The sequence below is a fragment of the Notolepis coatsorum genome, assembly GCF_963971535.1.
Source record: "Notolepis coatsorum genome assembly, contig: SCAFFOLD_115, whole genome shotgun sequence".
Classification (NCBI taxonomy): Eukaryota; Metazoa; Chordata; class Actinopteri; order Aulopiformes; family Paralepididae; genus Notolepis; species Notolepis coatsorum.
Genome location: NW_028169930.1, coordinates 415781 through 435875, shown reverse-complemented (window position 1 = coordinate 435875; position 20095 = coordinate 415781). Strand labels below are relative to the sequence as shown.

Below are 20095 nucleotides of genomic sequence, written 5' to 3'. Positions count from 1 at the left end.
TTTATCTGTTCTTGTTTGATCTGTAGTTGGAGGACAAACGTGTTGCGATGGAGAGGCAGCTTATCAGTGTGAAGATCCAGTATCAGTCTCTGAAGAAACAACATGCCTTTGGTCGACAACAACTACACAACATGAAGGTACGGGAACACCTACACACACACACACACACGTGTCAAGTATGATACTAATTTCAGGTGTGATTTAAAAAAAGTGTGTCTCAGCTCCAGATAGCCTCTCTAATGCAGAGCTCTAATCTCCGTGTGTCTCAGCTCCAGATAGCCTCTCTAATGCAGAGCTCTAATCTCTGTGTGTCTCAGGTCCAGATAGCCTCTCTAATGCAGAGCTCTAATCTCTGTCTCAGGTCCAGATAGCCTCTCTAATGCAGAGCTCTAATCTCTGTATGTCTCAGGTCCAGATCGCCTCTCTAATGCAGAGCTCTAATCTCTGTGTGTCTCCGCTCCAGATAGCCTCTCTAATGCAGAGCTCTAATCTCTGTCTCAGGTCCAGATCGCCTCTCTAATGCAGAGCTCTAATCTCCGTATGTCTCAGGTCCAGATCGCCTCTCTAATGCAGAGCTCTAATCTCTGTGTGTCTCAGCTCCAGATCACCTCTCTAATGCAGAGCTCTAATCTCTGTGTCTCAGGTCCAGATAGCCTCTCTAATGCAGAGCTCTAATCTCCGTGTGTCTCAGGTCCAGATCGCCTCTCTAATGCAGAGCTCTAATCTCTGTGTCTCAGGTCCAGATAGCCTCTCTAATGCAGAGCTCTAATCTCTGTGTCTCAGGTCCAGATCGCCTCTCTAATGCAGAGCTCTAATCTCTGTGTCTCAGGTCCAGATAACCTCTCTAATGCAGAGCTCTAATCTCTGTGTGTCTCAGGTCCAGATCGCCTCTCTAATGCAGAGCTCTAATCTCTGTGTCTCAGGTCCAGATAGCCTCTCTAATGCAGAGCTCTAATCTCTGTGTGTCTCAGGTCCAGATAGCCTCTCTAATGCAGAGCTCTAATCTCTGTCTCAGGTCCAGATAGCCTCTCTAATGCAGCTGCAGAGCTCCAGGGCCGACCCGGCTCAGTTCGAGAGGCTTCAGCTCATGCTGTCGCAGAAGAACGGAGAGATTGAGAGCCTCGTGGCCAAACTACGCAGTCTGGAGAAGGTGGAGGTGAGGCGTGTGTGTGTGTGTGTGCGTGTGTGTGTGTGAGAGAGACGGGTAAAATACACATTATTAGAAGTATGCCAGATTTTGCCAAGCAGGCTAGTTTCCATCCGTAGTTCCTGGACGAGTATAAAGGAGTTATAGTAACAATGTCAATGTACTATGTAGACATACAGTGTGTGTGTGTGTGCTGGGCTATAAACTGAACATTTAATTCATGGTCACCAAGGTAAATGTGACGTGGGTCTCAGGTCGTATCAGCCAGTACCTTCATGCTATTGTTGTTTACTATAGGCATGTTGTTTCTATATAAATCGTGGGGGGGGGGTCCCTACGCCGTCCCTTGCCTGACATACACATCCTTCACTGTGTGTAGATGATGCTGAAGTCCCAGCCCGCCCCAGCAAGGAGTGGCGATGGCCAAGATGAAACCTACTACACTGACCTGCTCAAGATGAAGCTCAACAACTCTGTGTGAGTTGAACTACTTAGTTAGTTAACATCGCTGTGTGAGTTTAGCTAGTTAGTTAACATCGCTGTGAGTTTAGCTATTTAATTAGTTAGTTAACATCGCTGTGAGTTTAGTTATATATTCGTACTGGCATCGCGTCCCGCTCTTAAGCCATACCGAGATATACCTCATCTCATGTACCTAGTGTACTCCATCAACGAATAAAAAACAATACACCCATCACCTGCCAAGCCCCGCCCTAGTGGCGTACTATATAGTACTAGGCGTGGCCACCACTCACTCTTCCTCTTTTTTCGTTTCCATCATAGCGGATGCATGACACCCTATGCAACTAGTTGTTATGAAAAGTTTAGATAATATTGAGTGCTTACGGAGATTTGCTTACCCCTGGAATCTTCGGGGTATGTTCCAACGACACGTCGGGTCTATTCTGATGTTCCCTCGTCTTGTGGCAGCAGATCGAGGGACAGCGTGCGAGGTTGGCTATCGAGCCGGCTCGCACACAGGTAGGCCCTGTGTCATCAGGCATTGATGCTAGTAGGGCTGGGCGATATGGCCTAAATATGATATCACGATATTTTCTGACCTTTCGGCGATACACGATACACATCACAATGTTTTTCTTTTTTTCCCCAAACAATTCATTATGAGGCTTACCAAGACAGTATTTGAGTTTGCAAGCTAACATTAAAGACAAAATAAAATACCCATGCATTTAGCATTTTTATATTATATATTAGATTTAGATGATTGGATTATTAGATTATATATTGCATATATTTAGCAATGAGATATTATATGATTTAGATATGAAATATGATTAATTGAAAATGGGGGACCCTGATGTAAACAAGACGAAAGTCTTTCTCTGGTCTGCATCCCCTTAACAATTGTATGTATTGAGCTGTACTGTACCCATTCTGCAATATGTTAATAAAGTTTTAAATCAATCAATCAATCAATAGGATTTTAGCATTTTTATGAAACTACTGTATATTTGTATGTCTCTAAATGTTTTGATGAATTGAAAATGGAGGACCCTTATGTAAAAAAGCCTAAAGTCTTTTTCTGGTCTTCATCCTCCAGTCCACTGTTGTTGTATTGAGCTGTACTGTATTGTACCCATTCTGCAATCGTTAATAACGTTTTCATTCATTCAATCATTCAGCCGGCAACAGAATAATTTTGATTGACAGTCGAGTCTGCCAATTACGTCACACCGCTTGTACCCGCCCTGCTGTTCTTAGCACCAATCGGCAAGCGCTATTCTTTTTTTACATTCCTGAATGCCCTCCATTGATTTTAACGAGAGCTCAGCTCAACGACAACAACAACAGCTCACCGCGGCGGACGAGTGATTACCAGCGCACCGCAGCATGACAACGATGCATAATGATTTTACTGCAACAAATGTTATAATAAAAGCCTTTCCATACATCTGTCTGATTGAAAACTTTATTAACAGACCGCAGAATGGGCACGCACAACTCGGCACGGGCTGAGATATGAACAGTAACGCTTGCTATCCATGTCGTCATCGGACGTTGCTATGTTTGGGTAAATACGCTGATGTGTAACTATATAACGTGTAACTATATAACGTTAATGCCACAAAACGAATGCCTTTGTTAATCATAAATACTAACTTTGATGCAGTAGTGTGTGTGTGGGAGCGGCGTTGTTCAAAAGTTTGAACGGGGTGGACCAGATTGACGCGACACAATCCTCTTGGTCAAAACATCACGATATCCACGATACGTTAAAAAAGTGTATCGTTAATGAACTGTACCCGATATTTATATAATATCGTCATATCGCCCAGCCCTAGATGCTAGTGTTAGTAATGCTGGTTGTTTTGTTACACAACCGAGTTGTGTGTCGGCGCCAGGGGCCCGGCGGGATGGTTTGGTGAACGTCCCCTGAAGTGGACGGTTTCCAAGCGATCCTGGAGCGTGCTGCTAAACACTAATGCTAACGCTAATGCTGAAATGCTGGGCACTGTTTTAATGTTCCCCGCCGTGGGATGTTGCCGCTTTTCCCTCCTCTTAACCGGTTCATTGATGAAGGTCAGTCGGTAGCTAATGTGGGGGGTTTTGCTGAGTCCTATTTTACCCTTTTTATGGGTAAATGGGTTGACAACAGGGTGCAGGGCGGGTGTGCCGTGGCTAGGTAGCCAGGTAGCATCGATCCTGTGCCCCGGCGGGGTTGGACGGTGTCCCACCCGGAAGCCGATGCTTGAGAGCGAGTCGGCCCGGCGGGTGGCAGTAGAGCTATACTGCTGCAGGATGGAATTTAGCGGCGGCCAGTGTTGTGGCTCAGCTGACTGTTTTTCTGTCCACATTAGCGTCGAACGCTATGCTATATTGGGCTACTGTTTCTGTTCTGTCTCTCTGCTACGGGAATGTCTGTCTATGCTACAGTCTTCCCTCCTCTCAACCATTCATGCTGACGGTCAATCGGTGTCTACTGGGGGAGTAGTGCGGGGGGGGCTTTGTTTACCTTCATGGGTAAATGGGCTGAGGTCTAGGGCTGGTGTGCTGTTGTGAATATTATGAATGAATGCGGGACTGGTTCTCTCTGGTCCGCCTCCCCTTAACGTTGTGTGCATGGGCTTGCCCATTCTACAGTATGTTCGTGGTGTTAGTTCATTTATTCATTAACCCCTTCATGGTGCACACCACAGTGGAGGTTGCTGGTTGCAACCGTGCTGGTTGCTCCGTGTTAGCATCAGTCCTTTGCTTTTGATATATTGAAACAGTGCCCCGCCCGGCCGACGCCATGGGTGGGTCGGCCCGGCGAGTGGCTGGTGGGCTGCTAAAGCCTGTACCGCCACGGTATGGAATTGGCAGCGATTAGTAAATTGCTGTTTTTTTCTATCAAAAAATGGTGTCTGGTGGCGGGGCCTTGAGGGCCAACCGACGTCGACACATCGCGTGAGGTTGTTGATGTTATTAGCTTTGACCTAGCCGCAAGCTATAACCGCTCAGGGTTCCCCTCTCCGCAGAGGATTTTGGTCTTCCGCTGGAGTGCTGGCGGTATTTGTCCTAGGCCCCACACCGCCTCACACCGCGCAGCCAGAAGAAGAGAGAGCACGGCCTCATCAGCGGCAATGACGAGGCCCTCGACAGGTGGCCATGTTTTCCCCCGCCAGAGGTATCATGGGCGTTGAATCTACAGGTGTCCACAAGGCCAACAGCCTTGGCGGCCGAGGGATCGGCCATGTTGGATGAGCTCGGCTTGGAATATACAAGCCGTCGCCGTCCTGCCGCGAGCAGCCCGCTCTCCGATCACTGCCTCCCCCAACACCAGCGGAAAAGGGGCTCTGATTGTTTCCTTTGGCTGCGGGCCGCGTGCCTTCGTTGAAGCGCGTGCGGCCCCACTTTCCGCTTCTCATGGGGACGGGCTGACACCCAGTTGATGGCTGAGCCTGGGTCTGTCCGTGAGAATGTTGTGCTGTCAAGCGGCTCCCACACCATAAGCTGTGTTTGGTTGAGCCTGGTGTTACGTCTGTCAACTACAAGTGTTGTCAGCAGGGGGGCTCGAAACCTTTTTGAGGCACACAGTGCGGGCTTCCCCGACCTCGCCAGGCCAGGTATCATGTTGGTGCCTCCCACTCCTGAAAGATGGGCAGTGGTCTCGCAGGCGCGCGTGATTTGGGTGGTAGTAATATCACTGCAGGGCTACGGTGTGTAGGAACCCATGGGGGCCTCACACCTTGCATGTCCGGCTGCAGAACAACTCCTCAGCATGTTCTGGAGGGGTGTTCAGTGGGGGAGCTTTTGTCACCTAGAAACTGATGTCAGCTTCCCCGTATCAAACCGGCCCTTTCTGTCGGGGTCCCCCCTTGGGTGCGGTTGCCTCGTGGGTAGTGTCAGGGTCAGATGTCCCGACACGGAACGCTCTGCTCGCACGGGTCCAGGGTTGGCTACGCACAGCGGGTGGGACCGGGCCGCCTATCTACAGTTCCTAGCAAACCTGCGCCACATGGCGGCGGGTGCGTTGGGAGTGTCATCACATATGGCTACAGCAGTACCATATGTCGAGGTGGATGGAGAGAACGCTGAGGCGGGGACTTGTATTTACACAACCCCACCCGTTTTCGGGTTTGGTACAGACCCTATTGTCAGGGTCACCAGCAGTGACAGCTCTGGTCGACGAGATCCGATCTCTGTGGACGAAGCAAGCCATCGTCGTGGCGTTTTCCTCCCGGTGTTCTCTGGTGCCTGAGAAATCGGGAGGGGTGGGGGGGGGGGGGGGGGGGCGTCAGACCCATGTTGGACCTGTTCCATGGGAAGGTTCGGCATTTTTTGGATCGTCTCCTACCTGTTGAACACTGTCAGGTGGGGGTCTGGTTCTCCTCCATAGACCTGTAGGATGCGTGTTCGCATCCCCGATCTTCCGTCCTAGGGCTTACCTACGCTTCCTTTGCAGGGTTAGTGTATGAGTACCAGGGGCTGCCGTTCGGCTTTTCTCTGGCTCCCCGCATCTTCACCAAGTGCGTGGAGGCCGCACTGGGGCCTCTGCGTCGTCAGGGGTTACGAAGTGTATTCTGCCCTGCCGACGTTCTGGTCCTTGGCGGTCAAGGTGGATCGTCGGGTCTCATGCCAGGCAGGTTTCCTACCAGCCTGGGGTTGCTGTAGACTGGAAGTAGAGTACTCTTCTTCCCAGTCAATGGGTGGAGTGCTATGGGCATCCCTCTCAGAGCGTGTTGAGCTCGGGAGGTTCCGTCCTAGGACGGTTACGGCGCTGTCCATGATATGCCTGCTCGGTATGAGGGCATCTGCTCATTCCGTGGTCCCTCTTGGCCTCCTCTTCACCCCAGGAGGAGGTTACAGAGGTGGTTCTTTTCCAGTATGGAAATAGACCCGGTGAGAGGCAAGTCAGGACGGACAATACGACGTCAGTGACGTATATCGACAGACAGGGAGGAGTACGCTCCCCCCGTCTGCACCGGGCGGCGGGCGGCTGGCTATGGGCGTTCTCCATCTGCGCGGCCTGAGGGCTCTCCACATCCCCGGCAGGGTGAATGTGGGTACAGGTGTAATGTCGCGGGGCGGTCCTCACCCTGACGGGTGGGGATTACGTCCGGACATAGTCAGGCAGGTCTGGGACCGATGCCGTGCCGCCTGGGATTCTTTCCCCATACATCTGTTAGGTCAGTTGTTGGGGCGGGTACGTTGAGGAGCGCAGGTCCTTGATCCTGATTGCACCGGACCGGGGCGCAGCTGTGTGGTTCCCGGTCCTGATCCAGCTCTTGGTATCCCGTCATGGCCTGTTCCTTGGTCATCGCGGGCCCTCTCTCAAGCGCACAGGTCTCTGTGTTAGTTCCCTGTGCTGGGCCAGCTGCTGGTGGGTTGGCTGGTGAGAGGGTGAGTCTGGAGAGGATGGATCCTTCTGTGGTTGGTACCATCCGGAATGTGCATGCTCCCTCCACTATCGTGGGTTACGTAGGTGGCGTATTTTCCAAGAGTGGTGTAAGGCCACCCTCTTGTGAAGCGTTTCCTGCTTGGCGTTCGACGCCTTAAGCCGGTGAAACGATCTTTGGCTCCGAGCTGGGATCTTCAATTGGTCCTCGGTCGGTTGTCCTTGGCCCCGTTTGAGCCTCTTGAGCAAGCGCTGTTGGAACGGTTTTCGTTCAAGACTGCGTTCTTGCTGGCCATCACTTCCGCTAAAACGCGTGGGTGTGCTTTGTGCTCTCTCGGTACGGCCAGAGTGCCTGTCTTTTCGTTCCGATAGCGGTGCCACTCTGCGGCCTAATCCAGCCTTTGTGCCTAAAAATATCCGGAGTGCTTTCCGCTCCAGGGATATTATGGTTCAGGCGTTTCATCCGCCTCCTCACGCTAGTGAGTTGGAGGCGGGCCTTCACCTGTCATGTCCTGTCCGGGCTTGGGGGTTTACCTCAGCCGTACTCAGGGCTTCAGGGCTACCGATCAGCTCTTTATCTGTTACGGTGGCTCTCGTGCTGGTAAGGCACTGTCGAAACAGCGCCTGTCCCATTGGTTGTGCGAGGGCATTGCCCTTTGCTACACGTTGGCCGGGCTGGCTCCCCCTGGGGGCGTCAGGGCGCACTCCACTCGTGGGGTGGCAGCCTCTGCCGCTCTGCTGTGTGGGGTCTCGGTGGAGGACATCTGTGCTGCGGCTTCATGGTCCTCCCCGGGACCCTTCGTAAGGTTTTACCTCATGGACATGACCGAGGATTCTGTCTCCCAGGCGGTCCTGAGGTCTGTGGCCTCTCCTGCTTCCCGTCCTTTGGTAGGGTAGCAGGTGGGTGTGGGCCACAATGTGTTGTGTCACACGTGGTTCCGCCTGTGCTGTGCGTTCAAGAGGTTCTAGTTCCCTCTTGTTCGCACTCAGGTGGAGTTGACTGCCGCCCCCTCTTCATTAGGAAGAATGGGGTGACGGGACTCCCCTCCCCCCTGATGTGGGCTTACGGGTCCTCAGGGGGTACATTTGTCGGGCCTCGCGTCCGCTCTACCCCATATCTCGGTATGGCTTAAGAGCGGGACGCGATGTCAGTACGAAAATATAACAACAGGTTATGTATATAACCTAGTTATATGAGTACTGGCTAAGCGTCCCGCTCTTAGCATGCCCTGAGTTCCCTTGGGGAAACTTTTCTTTGGAAACAATTTTCAGAGGAAGAGTGAGTGGTGGCCACGCCTAGTACTATATAGTACGCCACTAGGGCGGGGCTTGGCAGGTGATGGGTGTATTGTTTTTTATTCGTTGATGGAGTACACTAGGTACATGAGATGAGGTATATCTCGGTATGGCTTAAGAGCGGGACGCTTAGCCAGTACTCATATAACGTTAGTTAGTCGTTAGTTAGTTAACATCGCTGTGAGTTTAGCTATTTAATTAGTTAGTTAACATTGCTGTGGGTTTAGTTAGTTAGTTAACATCGCTGTGTGAGTTTAGCTATTTAATTAGTTAGTTAACATCGCTGTGAGTTTAGTTAGTTAACATCGCTGTGTGAGTTTAGCTATTTAATTAGTTAGTTAACATTGCAGTGTGAGTTTAGCTAGTTAGTTAGTTAACATCGCTGTGAGTTTAGCTAGTTAGTTAGTTAACATCGATGTGAGTTTAGCTAGTTAATTAGTTAGTTAACATTGCATTGTGAGTTTAGCTAGTTAGTTAGCATCGATGTGTGAGTTTAGCTAGTTAGTTAGTTAACATCGCTGTGAGTTTAGCTAGTTAATTAGTTAGTTAACATCGCTCTGAGTTTAGTTAGTTAACATCGCTGTGAGTTTAGCTAGTTAATTAGTTAGTTAACATCGCTGTGAGTTTAGCTAGTTAATTAGTTAGTTAACATCGCTGTGAGTTTAGCTAGTTAATTCGTTAGTTAACATCTACCGGCTCAGTGGCCTCGTGGGTAGAGTGTCCGCCCTGAGTTCGGGAGGCTGGGAGTTCAAGCCCCGGCAGAGTCATACCAAAGACTATTTAAAAATGGTACCCATAGCCTCCCTGCTTGACACTCAGCATCAAGGGTTGGTTTGGGGGGAAGTCCTTGCGACATACTAGCGTCATGTCCAAGGGGTGTACTTGTACATCAAGCTGCCTCACACTACGGAAACAGGAGATAGGCTCCTGCCCCATGTGCCGTTACGGCTCGAGAACCATTGGTTCTCAAAGGCAACTTCTTCTAACATCGCTGTGAGTTTAGTTAGTTAACATCGCTGTGTGAGTTTAGCTAGTTAATTAGTTAGTTAACATCGCCAATGTTTCCCCTAGGATTTTTTTCAGGGGGGGTTGTAGGCACCCCAAACTACTAGTGTTGTCGCTATTTACAATACAGTGTTTCCCAATTCCCACAGGATTTTGTGAGACTGTGGTGTGGTGGGTGAACCTCGGACCCTCTAAGGGGGTCCGGGGGCATGCTCCCCTGGAATAATTTTTTTTCTACATTTTAAAACCTCTTAGCATGCGCCGACCCGCATATGGGACGTTTTTAGGACGATTTGCACACCGGCACTTTGGCGACCCCTAGTGGCTCGGGTGTGCATATTTTGTAACACAATATATATATCGAATTGAAGGATTATTTGTTGCCTGTCGATAGGGACAAAATCCGCCAAAATCCGTTCAGCGGTTCTCGAGTTACATGCCGGTATTTGTGGCTTGTGCAAAGTACACGGTATTGCGCAAAATACCACTCCCGATTCTTGCCGCAGTAGTTCTGTCAATCTAGATCCAATCTCGAAAATGATTGTGGATCGTTGTAGCCAATGAGTGTGGCTTTCCAATGAAATACCACGTGGGGATGTATGAATCTAAAAAACTAAGGAGCGAAAACAGGAAGAGAAAAACAGCCGAATTAATTGAAGTCTATGAGAAAACTCTGTTTTTCTTTTGTACACCGTTTAGCAAAATCACTCCTAATTAGGGGTGTAACGATGCAACCTCACAACGATTAATTTCGATTATGATTACGATTATGATTATTCAGGCAACGATTCAAATTAAATCTCTTCATTTGACCTCGATTCGATACATTTTCTATCAGTTAATTCCCCAAAGAAATTTGAATACACAAATGTGGTTGGGGGAACTGATTCACTCAGCATGAATGGACTATAGGTAAATAAAAACAATACACAAACATTTATTTTTTTATTTTTTTAAACTTTTTAAATTTCTATTATCGATTCTAACATTTTCAAATCGATGCAGTTGAATCATCACATTAGAATCGATGCATTTTGATTAATCGATGCATCGTTACACCCCTACTCCTAATCACTCATTTCTGAATGGATCTTTATGAAATTTGGACATGTACTACATAAGGCTTCAGGCTATGGATCTGTCTGGATTTGTAAGCCATACCACCTTCTGGGTAAATACTACCTCTGGACTACTACTAACTACTACAGAAAAACTTGAGTAACAAGTTTTTCTACAACTCAAGTTCAGATCTATGTTACTCTATTTCATTAGCACTAAAAGTCATAATTCTTTTCTGGAATCAGAATCTTCAGAATGTCATCTGTCAAAAGAGACCAGGCTCATGCATGTGCTATAAGTATAAAGTATAGTATTTTGGTTTGCAAAAAGAGTATGCAGTCCTCAAGTTCAAGTTAAAAGATCGCCACTTTTCTTCCCGATTGATAAGGGGTTAAAGTTAAATGCATCAATCTGGTGCACTTTGAGAGCAAAATAAAGAGGCCAGATCTATGATGAACTTTGTGCTCAAAACACAAAATCGACTGGACTGAGCAACTTTAACCTCTTATCAAGCGGGCAGAAAAGTGTCAATTTTTTTTACTTGAACTTGTGGACTGCATACTTTTTTTGCAAACCAAAACCATCAAATAAATTAAGCAAAAGTGGTTACCTGTGTTGAACTGGTTTATTTTTTAGAACATTTAAATATATACTGGACTATTACGACTACTACCACTGCCAATACTACTGATACATCCCTATTGGCAATGTATCAGTCTAGGTAATTAATGGGAAACACCGAGGGAGGCACATACAACACTCATAACTATTTACAACCAGTGTCAGAGCGAGCACACTCAAGTTGTTAAAAAACTGAGTGCACACTAGACGCTCTCACCAAAGAGTCCGTTTATCAGAGCGTGAATTTATTAACTCACCTTAACTAGGGCCCTATGAAATCCGTTTGAATCTTTTCCTGTTTTCGGATTTCTCTGATTTTATGTTTTTTCCTTTGGATTTAACCAAAAAAAACAATAAAAAATTATGTTTTTAACTAACTTTAATAATAGTACATCTGCAAACAGTGTCAGTGTAGTTCAATGTTCAGTGCCAGTTAGGTTATGCGGTTTCTATTTTTCAATTCAGTTCAGTTCAATTCAACTGCCAGTGCAGTGCAATAACTAAATAATAATTAAATAATACTAAATAATAATTCGTTTAAAAGAAATCAGAAAAAACTGTAAAATGTAATTTATTTCAAAGACGTCCTTTAAAGGTTCATGCTTCTCCCCATCTCTGGCTGACATCACCCTTGTGATACATGATGGTTTGGCCTTTGTGTTTTCTTCAGTGAGGGATTCTCTTTCGTCGGTCAGCAGCGTTCTGTACTTGCTGAAGCTTCTCTCTGTATAATTATTTTTTAAGTTTAAATATCAACATTATCTGGCCATCCTCAGTAAATACTATCAAACTTTCCAAAGACCAGAGTTGGGACGGGCATGCGTGCACACACACACACACACACACACACACACACACACACACAGAAAGGGAGAATGGCTTATATGAACTATCTGCGCGGTGATTGATTGAATGAAAATGTTATTAACAGATTGCAGAATGGGCTCAATACACACAATTGTTAAGGGGATGCAGACGAGAGAAAGTATTTCGTCTTGTTTACATCAGGGTCCCCCATTTTCAATTCATAATTAATTGTAAGTAAGGGTGCAATTAGCACCGTGCAATCCATTCCTTGTGGATCTAGCCCTGAGACTTGTTACGCACGACGTTAGTCAGTCTCAGAGTTGTCTCGGAATGGATTTGGTAGCTTTTGTCTGCGTCTCCGTAGACCGTGCCGCACCACCGCTTTAAAGTGTCAGTGAAGATTGATTTATATGAAAACCGATTTATGTATAATTTAGCTAGCTCACCAACGTTACTGTGATTAAAGCAAACGAAACAAATACTTTTTTTTTATATATAAATTCTTTTTTTATTGTAATTTTTTCAGGGGGGGGCGGGGGGTCCCGTTGGCGGGCCCCCCTGTTTTTTGGTAGGGGAAACACTGATCGTTGTGAGTTTAGCTAGTTAATTAGTTAGTTAAAATCGCTGTGAGTTTAGCTAGTTAATTAGTTAGTTAACATCGCTGTGAGTTTAGCTAGTTAATTAGTTAGTTAACATTGCTGTGTGAGTTTAGCTAGTTAATTAGTTAACATCGCTGTGAGTTTAGCTAGTTAATTAGTTTGTTTACATCGCTGTGAGTTTAGCCAGTTAATCAGTTAACATTGCTGTGAGTTTAGCTAGTTAATTAGTTAGTTAACATTGCTGTGTGAGTTTAGCTAGTTAATCAGTTAACATTGCTGTAGGGCTGTCTTAAATACTTCGAAGCTTCCAAGCTTCGTTCGATGGCACAAGCTTCGAACATTAAAAAAAAATCGAAGTTTAAAAAAAAATTAAAAAAAAAAAAAAAATCCTTTTCAAAAAAATTTTTTTACAATTTTTTTTTTACTTCGATTTGTGTGTGTGTGTGAGTGAGAGAGAGAACTACCCATCCCAGTTAAGACAGCCGAATCCCGTCCAATCTTTCGCTGTCGACTAAAGACTCACTTCTTCAACCATTATCTGAAATGATTAAAAAGAGAAAAAATCTAACCGTGACTAACCTTACTGTCATGCACTTGTCCTAATAAACTAACCTACACTGTAACACGCAACACTTTGATAAACATTGTTACTCAGCTGATAGAGTTGTACCCTTCTTGCTGTCTTGTCGTACAGAACTTGTAAGTCGCTTTGGATAAAAGCGTCAGCTAAATGACTAAGTGTGTGTGTGTGTGTGCGCGCGCATGGGGCCATTGGGTGTGGCCGGGGGACAAATACACTGGAGGAAAGTAACCCAGCTCAGCACTGCCCAAATTATATCATCACATATACACCTACATGCCTTGTAGAATTCCACACATAAGAAAGAAAGATACTGGGATGAATAAACAAAATAGGAAATAAAATGTAGAAATGCATGCAATACATAAATAAATATGAATCTCCATATATGAAATAGAACATTTAGATAAGGTGCTACTGAGATGTTTTGGTGAGTTCTTTGTTTTTTTGTGGAAGTTGCCCTTCTTAAAAATGCATGAACATTCACTGATAATTGGTCTGTAGTGGAGTCTACAAGGTCTACATTGCCGGACCATGTAGAATCCGGACCTTGTAGACTGACATAATTCTGTGCATAGTTTAGTCTACACAGGCCATATTTCAAATAATCAAAATCTTACTTCATTCATCTTAAACATTCTTGATTTGGGGGATTGGTAGTTCCCATGAAATCTGAAGTTGTTCAAACGACAACAGCGATCCACCTTGAATTAAATCACACAGCCGAGAGAAACCTTGTTGGCTGCGTCACAGTCACGAAAGGGGCTACTTAATTAATTAATCCAACCCACTTTATTTATAGAGCACATTTAAAAAAAAAATAAAAATGTCGAAGCTTCGAATTAAAATCGAAGCTCGGCCCCAAAGCTTCAATTGCCAAAAAAAGCTTCGAAGGTCAGCCCTACATCGCTGTGAGTTTAGCTAGTTAGTTAACATCGCTGTGTGAGTTTAGCTAGTTAATTAGTTAATTAACATCGCTGTGTGAGTTTAGCTAGTTAATTAGTTAACATCGCTGTGAGTTTAGCTAGTTAGTTAACATCACTGTGTGAGTTTAACTAGTTAGTTATTTAGAGTGAATTCACCAGTATACTGATGTCTTATTGTGCTTCATGATGTTTATGTGTTTCTGTTTGTAACATGTGTTTGCATCCTACTCCTGTGTGTGTGTGTCTGTGGTCTGTGTGTGTTTCCATCCTACTCCTGTGTGTGTGTGTGTGCGTGTGTGTGTGTGCGTGTGTGTGTGTGTTGTGCAGTAAGGATGCAGTGCGTCTAGGAGACGAGCTGTCTCTCCAGAGGATGAAGGCTCTGTCGGAGAGCCAGAGAGCTCTAGATCTGGAGAGGAAACTCTTCTCAGCCCAACGAGCTCAGAAACAGGTAACATCACTATTAATAAGCATTACTATTACCACTACTAGTACTAATGCTATTACTATTACCACTACTAGTACTAATGCTATTACTATTACCACTACTAGTACTAATGCTATTACTATTACCACTACTAGTACTAATGCTATTACTATTACCACTACTAGTACTAATGCTATTACTATTACCACTATTAGTACTAATGCTATTACTATTATCACTACTAGTACTAATGCTATTACTATAATCACTATTAGTACTAATGCTATTACTATAATCACTATTAGTACTAATGCTATTACTATAATCACTATTAGTACTAATATCACTACCTTACTATTATCACTTAGTACTAATGCTATTACTATAATCACTACTAGTACTAATGCTATTACTATAATCACTATTAGTAGTAATGCTATTACTATTATCACTATTAGTACTAATGCTATTACTATAATCACTATTAGTACTAATGCTATTACTATTACCACTATTAGTACTAATGCTATTACTATTACCACTACTAGTACTAATGATATTACTATAATCACTATTAGTACTAATGCTATTACTATAATCACTATTAGTACTAATATCACTACATTACTATTATCACTACTAGTACTAATGCTATTACTATAATCACTATTAGTACTAATGCTATTACTATAATCACTATTATTACTAATGCTATTACTATAATCACTATTAGTACTAATACCATTACTATTATCACTACTAGTACTAATACCATTACTATAATCACTATTAGTACTAATATCACTACATTACTATTATCACTATTAGTACTAATGCTATTACTATAATCACTATTAGTACTAATGCTATTACTATAATCACTATTAGTACTAATGCTATTACTATAACCACTACTAGTACTAATACCATTACTATTATCACTACTAGTACTAATGCCATTACTATAATCACTATTAGTACTAATATCACTACATTACTATTCTCACTATTAGTACTAATGCTATTACTATTATCACTATTAGTACTAATGCTATTACTATTATCACTATTAGTACTAATATCACTACATTACTATTATCACTACTAGTACTAATGCTATTACTATTATCACTATTAGTACTAATGATATTACTATAATTACTATTAGTACTAATGCTATTACTATTATCACTACTAGTACTAATGTTATTACTATAATCACTATTAGTACTAATGATATTACTATAATCACTATTAGTACTAATGCTATTACTATAATCACTATTAGTACTAATATCACTACATTACTATTACCACTACTAGTACTAATGCTATTACTATTACCACTACTAGTACTAATGCTATTACTATTACCACTACTAGTACTAATGCTATTACTATTACCACTATTAGTACTAATGCTATTACTATTATCACTACTAGTACTAATGCTATTACTATAATCACTATTAGTACTAATGCTATTACTATAATCACTATTAGTACTAATGCTATTACTATAATCACTATTAGTACTAATATCACTACCTTACTATTATCACTTAGTACTAATGCTATTACTATAATCACTACTAGTACTAATGCTATTACTATAATCACTATTAGTAGTAATGCTATTACTATTATCACTATTAGTACTAATGCTATTACTATAATCACTATTAGTACTAATGCTATTACTATTACCACTATTAGTACTAATGCTATTACTATTACCACTACTAGTACTAATGATATTACTATAATCACTATTAGTACTAATGCTATTACTATAATCACTATTCGTACTAATGCTATTACTATAAATACTACTAGTACTAATGCTATTACTATAATCACTATTAGTACTAATATCACTACATTACTATTATCACTACTAGTACTAATGCTATTACTATAATCACTATTAGTACTAATGCTATTACTATAATCACTATTATTACTAATGCTATTACTATAATCAATATTAGTACTAATACCATTACTATTATCACTACTAGTACTAATACCATTACTATAATCACTATTAGTACTAATATCACTACATTACTATTATCACTATTAGTACTAATGCTATTACTATAATCACTATTAGTACTAATGCTATTACTATAATCACTATTAGTACTAATGCTATTACTATAACCACTACTAGTACTAATACCATTACTATTATCACTACTAGTACTAATACCATTACTATAATCACTATTAGTACTAATATCACTACATTACTATTCTCACTATTAGTACTAATGCTATTACTATTATCACTATTAGTACTAATGCTATTACTATTATCACTATTAGTACTAATATAACTACATTACTATTATCACTACTAGTACTAATGCTATTACTATTATCACTATTAGTACTAATGATATTACTATAATCACTATTAGTACTAATGCTATTACTATTATCACTACTAGTACTAATGTTATTACTATAATCACTATTAGTACTAATGATATTACTATAATCACTATTAGTACTAATGCTATTACTATAATCACTATTAGTACTAATATCACTACATTACTATTATCACTACTAGTACTAATGCTATTACTATAATCACTATTAGTAGTAATGCTATTACTATTATCACTATTAGTACTAATGCTATTACTATTATCACTATTAGTACTAATATCACTACATTACTATTACCACTACTAGTACTAATGCTATTACTATAATCACTATTAGTACTAATACCATTACTATTATCACTTTTCGGATTAATATAATTAATATTAATATCAGTGTTTCCCCGGTGCTGTGCTGCGCGCACTCTGCCGGAATCCATATTAACGCACGCTGCGGGAGAAATAACTTAAAACTACCTTAGAATTGTTCGAGATTATTCATGTTCATGTTCATGGAGTCATGTGCGTGTGAATCTGCTAGGATGTTGTTGGTGTCCGCTGACACTAGAAGTGCTCTGGAGGCCCAGGTAGCTGCACATTTGTACACTGCAAAAAAATGTAATCCTATCAAGTGAAAATATCTTGTATTTGGTACAATAAGTCCAATATTGAGTAGAATTATCTTATTTCACTGGCAGATAATTTTTCTTATTTTTTTCTTGATTTTAGTCAATTTAATCTCGTTTTAAGGAAAAGTTAACCTTGTTTTCTTAAAACAAGATTAAATTGACCAAAATCAGAAGAAAAGCTAAATTATCTGCCAGTGGGACAAGATAATTCTACTCAATATTGGACTTATTGTACCAAATACAAGATATGTTCACTTGATAAGATTACATTTGTAGTTGTAATCAGGATAAATGTCAAGATTAATGACATGCCTCAACACTTGAAAATGTACACTATTTGTATTGAACATAGATATAGATGATTTAATAGATAATATAAATACTAACATATAGCGGTGTAACGGTACACAAAATCCACGGTTCGGTACGTACCTCGGTTTTGAAGTCACGGTTCGGTATATTTTCGGTACAGTGAGGGGGGGGGGGAATACAAATAAATGTGCTTAATTTATCTATTTATTTAACTGTATTAAACAATATAAAACGAATTGGCCATAATTGACTGAGCAAACTAATGCTTACTGCTGTAACCTACTAATAACACTTAAGTAAATCTGAAGATTATTATATAGCAGATGCCTTGGAGGATAAGTCGTGGACAACTGTAGCGTGTACTTGTTTATACATAACCCCTTTCATGACTGTGATGCTTGAATACAGGGGCAGCCAGGGCTTGCATCACAGTCATGAAAGGGGCTAGTTTATATACAGAGCTGGTGGTATGACTTGCTGGCTGAAATACGGACGAGGGAACTAGGTAGCGGGGCTCTATTACTTTTAACATGTGCTTAACCCCAGTGTTCTCGACAACGGAGTATGGTCGCAGATCTGCTGCTATAAAAACGATGGCGTTTGTTATTGCTTTGGCCCGGCAACAGGGAACTGGGTTTGCATTAGGATCTGTTTCTTCCGTGTACCAGTGATATTCACATTCGGGTGATGCCGTTTCAAATGCGTGATAAAGTTCGCAATAAAGTTGAACAATGACATGGCTCTGGCTTGTCAGTTAGTATTGACTCGCCATACTAAGGCTAATATGCTAGGCTGAATTACAGCTCTCGTTCAGTGTAGCTGCACGCTGTGTGGGAGGAACAAACTACATCCGGTTAGTTGTGCACGTTATATTAGGGCCGGGGGGATTTAAGTTCTGCAAAAAAAGGTTCCATACCGTTGCAATCGCTCGGTGCACAGCGCGTACTGTACCGGAGGACCACATTGAGGCGGTACAGTACGTATCCGCGTACCGTTACACCCCTACTAACATACTAACTGTCTAACATACACAAATCATAACACTACAACAGCACTTTACACCTAAGAAGTCTCAGTGGCATAGGCTACATTCTGCCTTAGAGCATTTCATTTTTCTGGGCTTTTGAAAGAAAAGCTCCAGGGCTCTTTGGTCGGGGAATTCACTGGTAGGTTGATGCTGAGACGTATACAAGCGGCCAGATGGTCTCTCTGCAGCCTGTTCCTCAGGTCAGTCTTCACCTGTAAATTCGGAATCAATCACTGCATCAATTTCAAGATCCTCCTCATCACCTACAAAGCCCTTCACTCCCTTGCCCCCCCGGTACCTAGCTGACCTCCTCCATCCCTACATCCCGCCCCGGAGGCTGCGGTCCTCTGACTCCGCTCTCCTCTCCATCCCCACCACCAACATGCGGACTGTCGGTCCCAGAGCCTTCTCTGTGGCCGCACCCACCCTCTGGAACTCACTCCCTCCAAACATCCGTAGTGCTACATCCCTGCACAGAGGAGTTCACCTGTCTAATGAACACACTAGACAAATATCAAGATGTATCCATCTGGTGGACCAATTGCATGTTTTCGCAGGGGACAAGAAGCCTTCAGTCGACTCCTTCAGACATTAAGCACCCCCACAGAGGACAAGAAGCCTTCAGTCGACTCCTTCAGACATTAAGCACCCCCACAGAGGACAAGAAGCCTTCAGTCGACTCCTACAGACATTAAGCACCCCCACAGAGGACAAGAAGCCTTCAGTCGACTCCTTCAGACATTAAGCACCCCCACAGAGGACAAGAAGCCTCCAGTCGACTCCTTCAGACATTAACACTTTGAGTGCCACGGGTCCGGTGCCCCGGAACCCTGTTGCGTGCCACAACCCACTTCCATGACAGAGCTCTCATATTTGCGAACGCATAAACTACATCTTAAATTATGGCTATGTGTCTAATATGGCCGTCGCTTATCAATGACTTCTTTGCAGTCAACATTGTCTAAACAGATTTTTTTTTAATCGGTTAATTTCCGTTTTATACCATTTTGAAAAACGCTAGTTTTTTTGAAAGTTCCAGAAAAAAATTATTCTGCCTATTTATGAATCGTTTTCAAATAAACGCTAGATTATCGATAGTATATGTGTACTTATGCACGCTATAGAAGCGGGCTGAAAAATCACACATACACACATATGGCACACGCTGATATATAGGTGAAAATAGCTCTGATAATAATAATAATAATAATGCAGGACCTGTTCAGAGGTCTTTAATTGGCATGCAATTCTCCTCAATGTTAGCGGTTAGCACACACGGTTAGCACAGACACACACCGGAACACACACGCATGCATTGTTTTTTGTAGGATCGCCGATGCGATTTGTCTCTGCGCTTAACCCACCTGATTATCCCAAGACTGGTAAAATAGATTCCTTACCTCAGATCAGATGTTCTCCAAAAAGATT

The 20095-nt window shown here is 42.7% G+C and overlaps 1 protein-coding gene across 1 annotated transcript in view; it reads left to right on the top strand.

The window, feature by feature from the left end:
• The window catches only part of spdl1 (spindle apparatus coiled-coil protein 1), a 95178-nt gene that overhangs the window by 30925 nt on the left and 44158 nt on the right, over positions 1-20095 (top strand). The window contains 4 exon segments of the mRNA XM_084339501.1: positions 27-137; positions 1016-1156; positions 1527-1624; positions 14207-14327. Of these exon segments, the coding sequence (XP_084195627.1) occupies positions 27-137; positions 1016-1156; positions 1527-1624; positions 14207-14327 (471 nt within the window).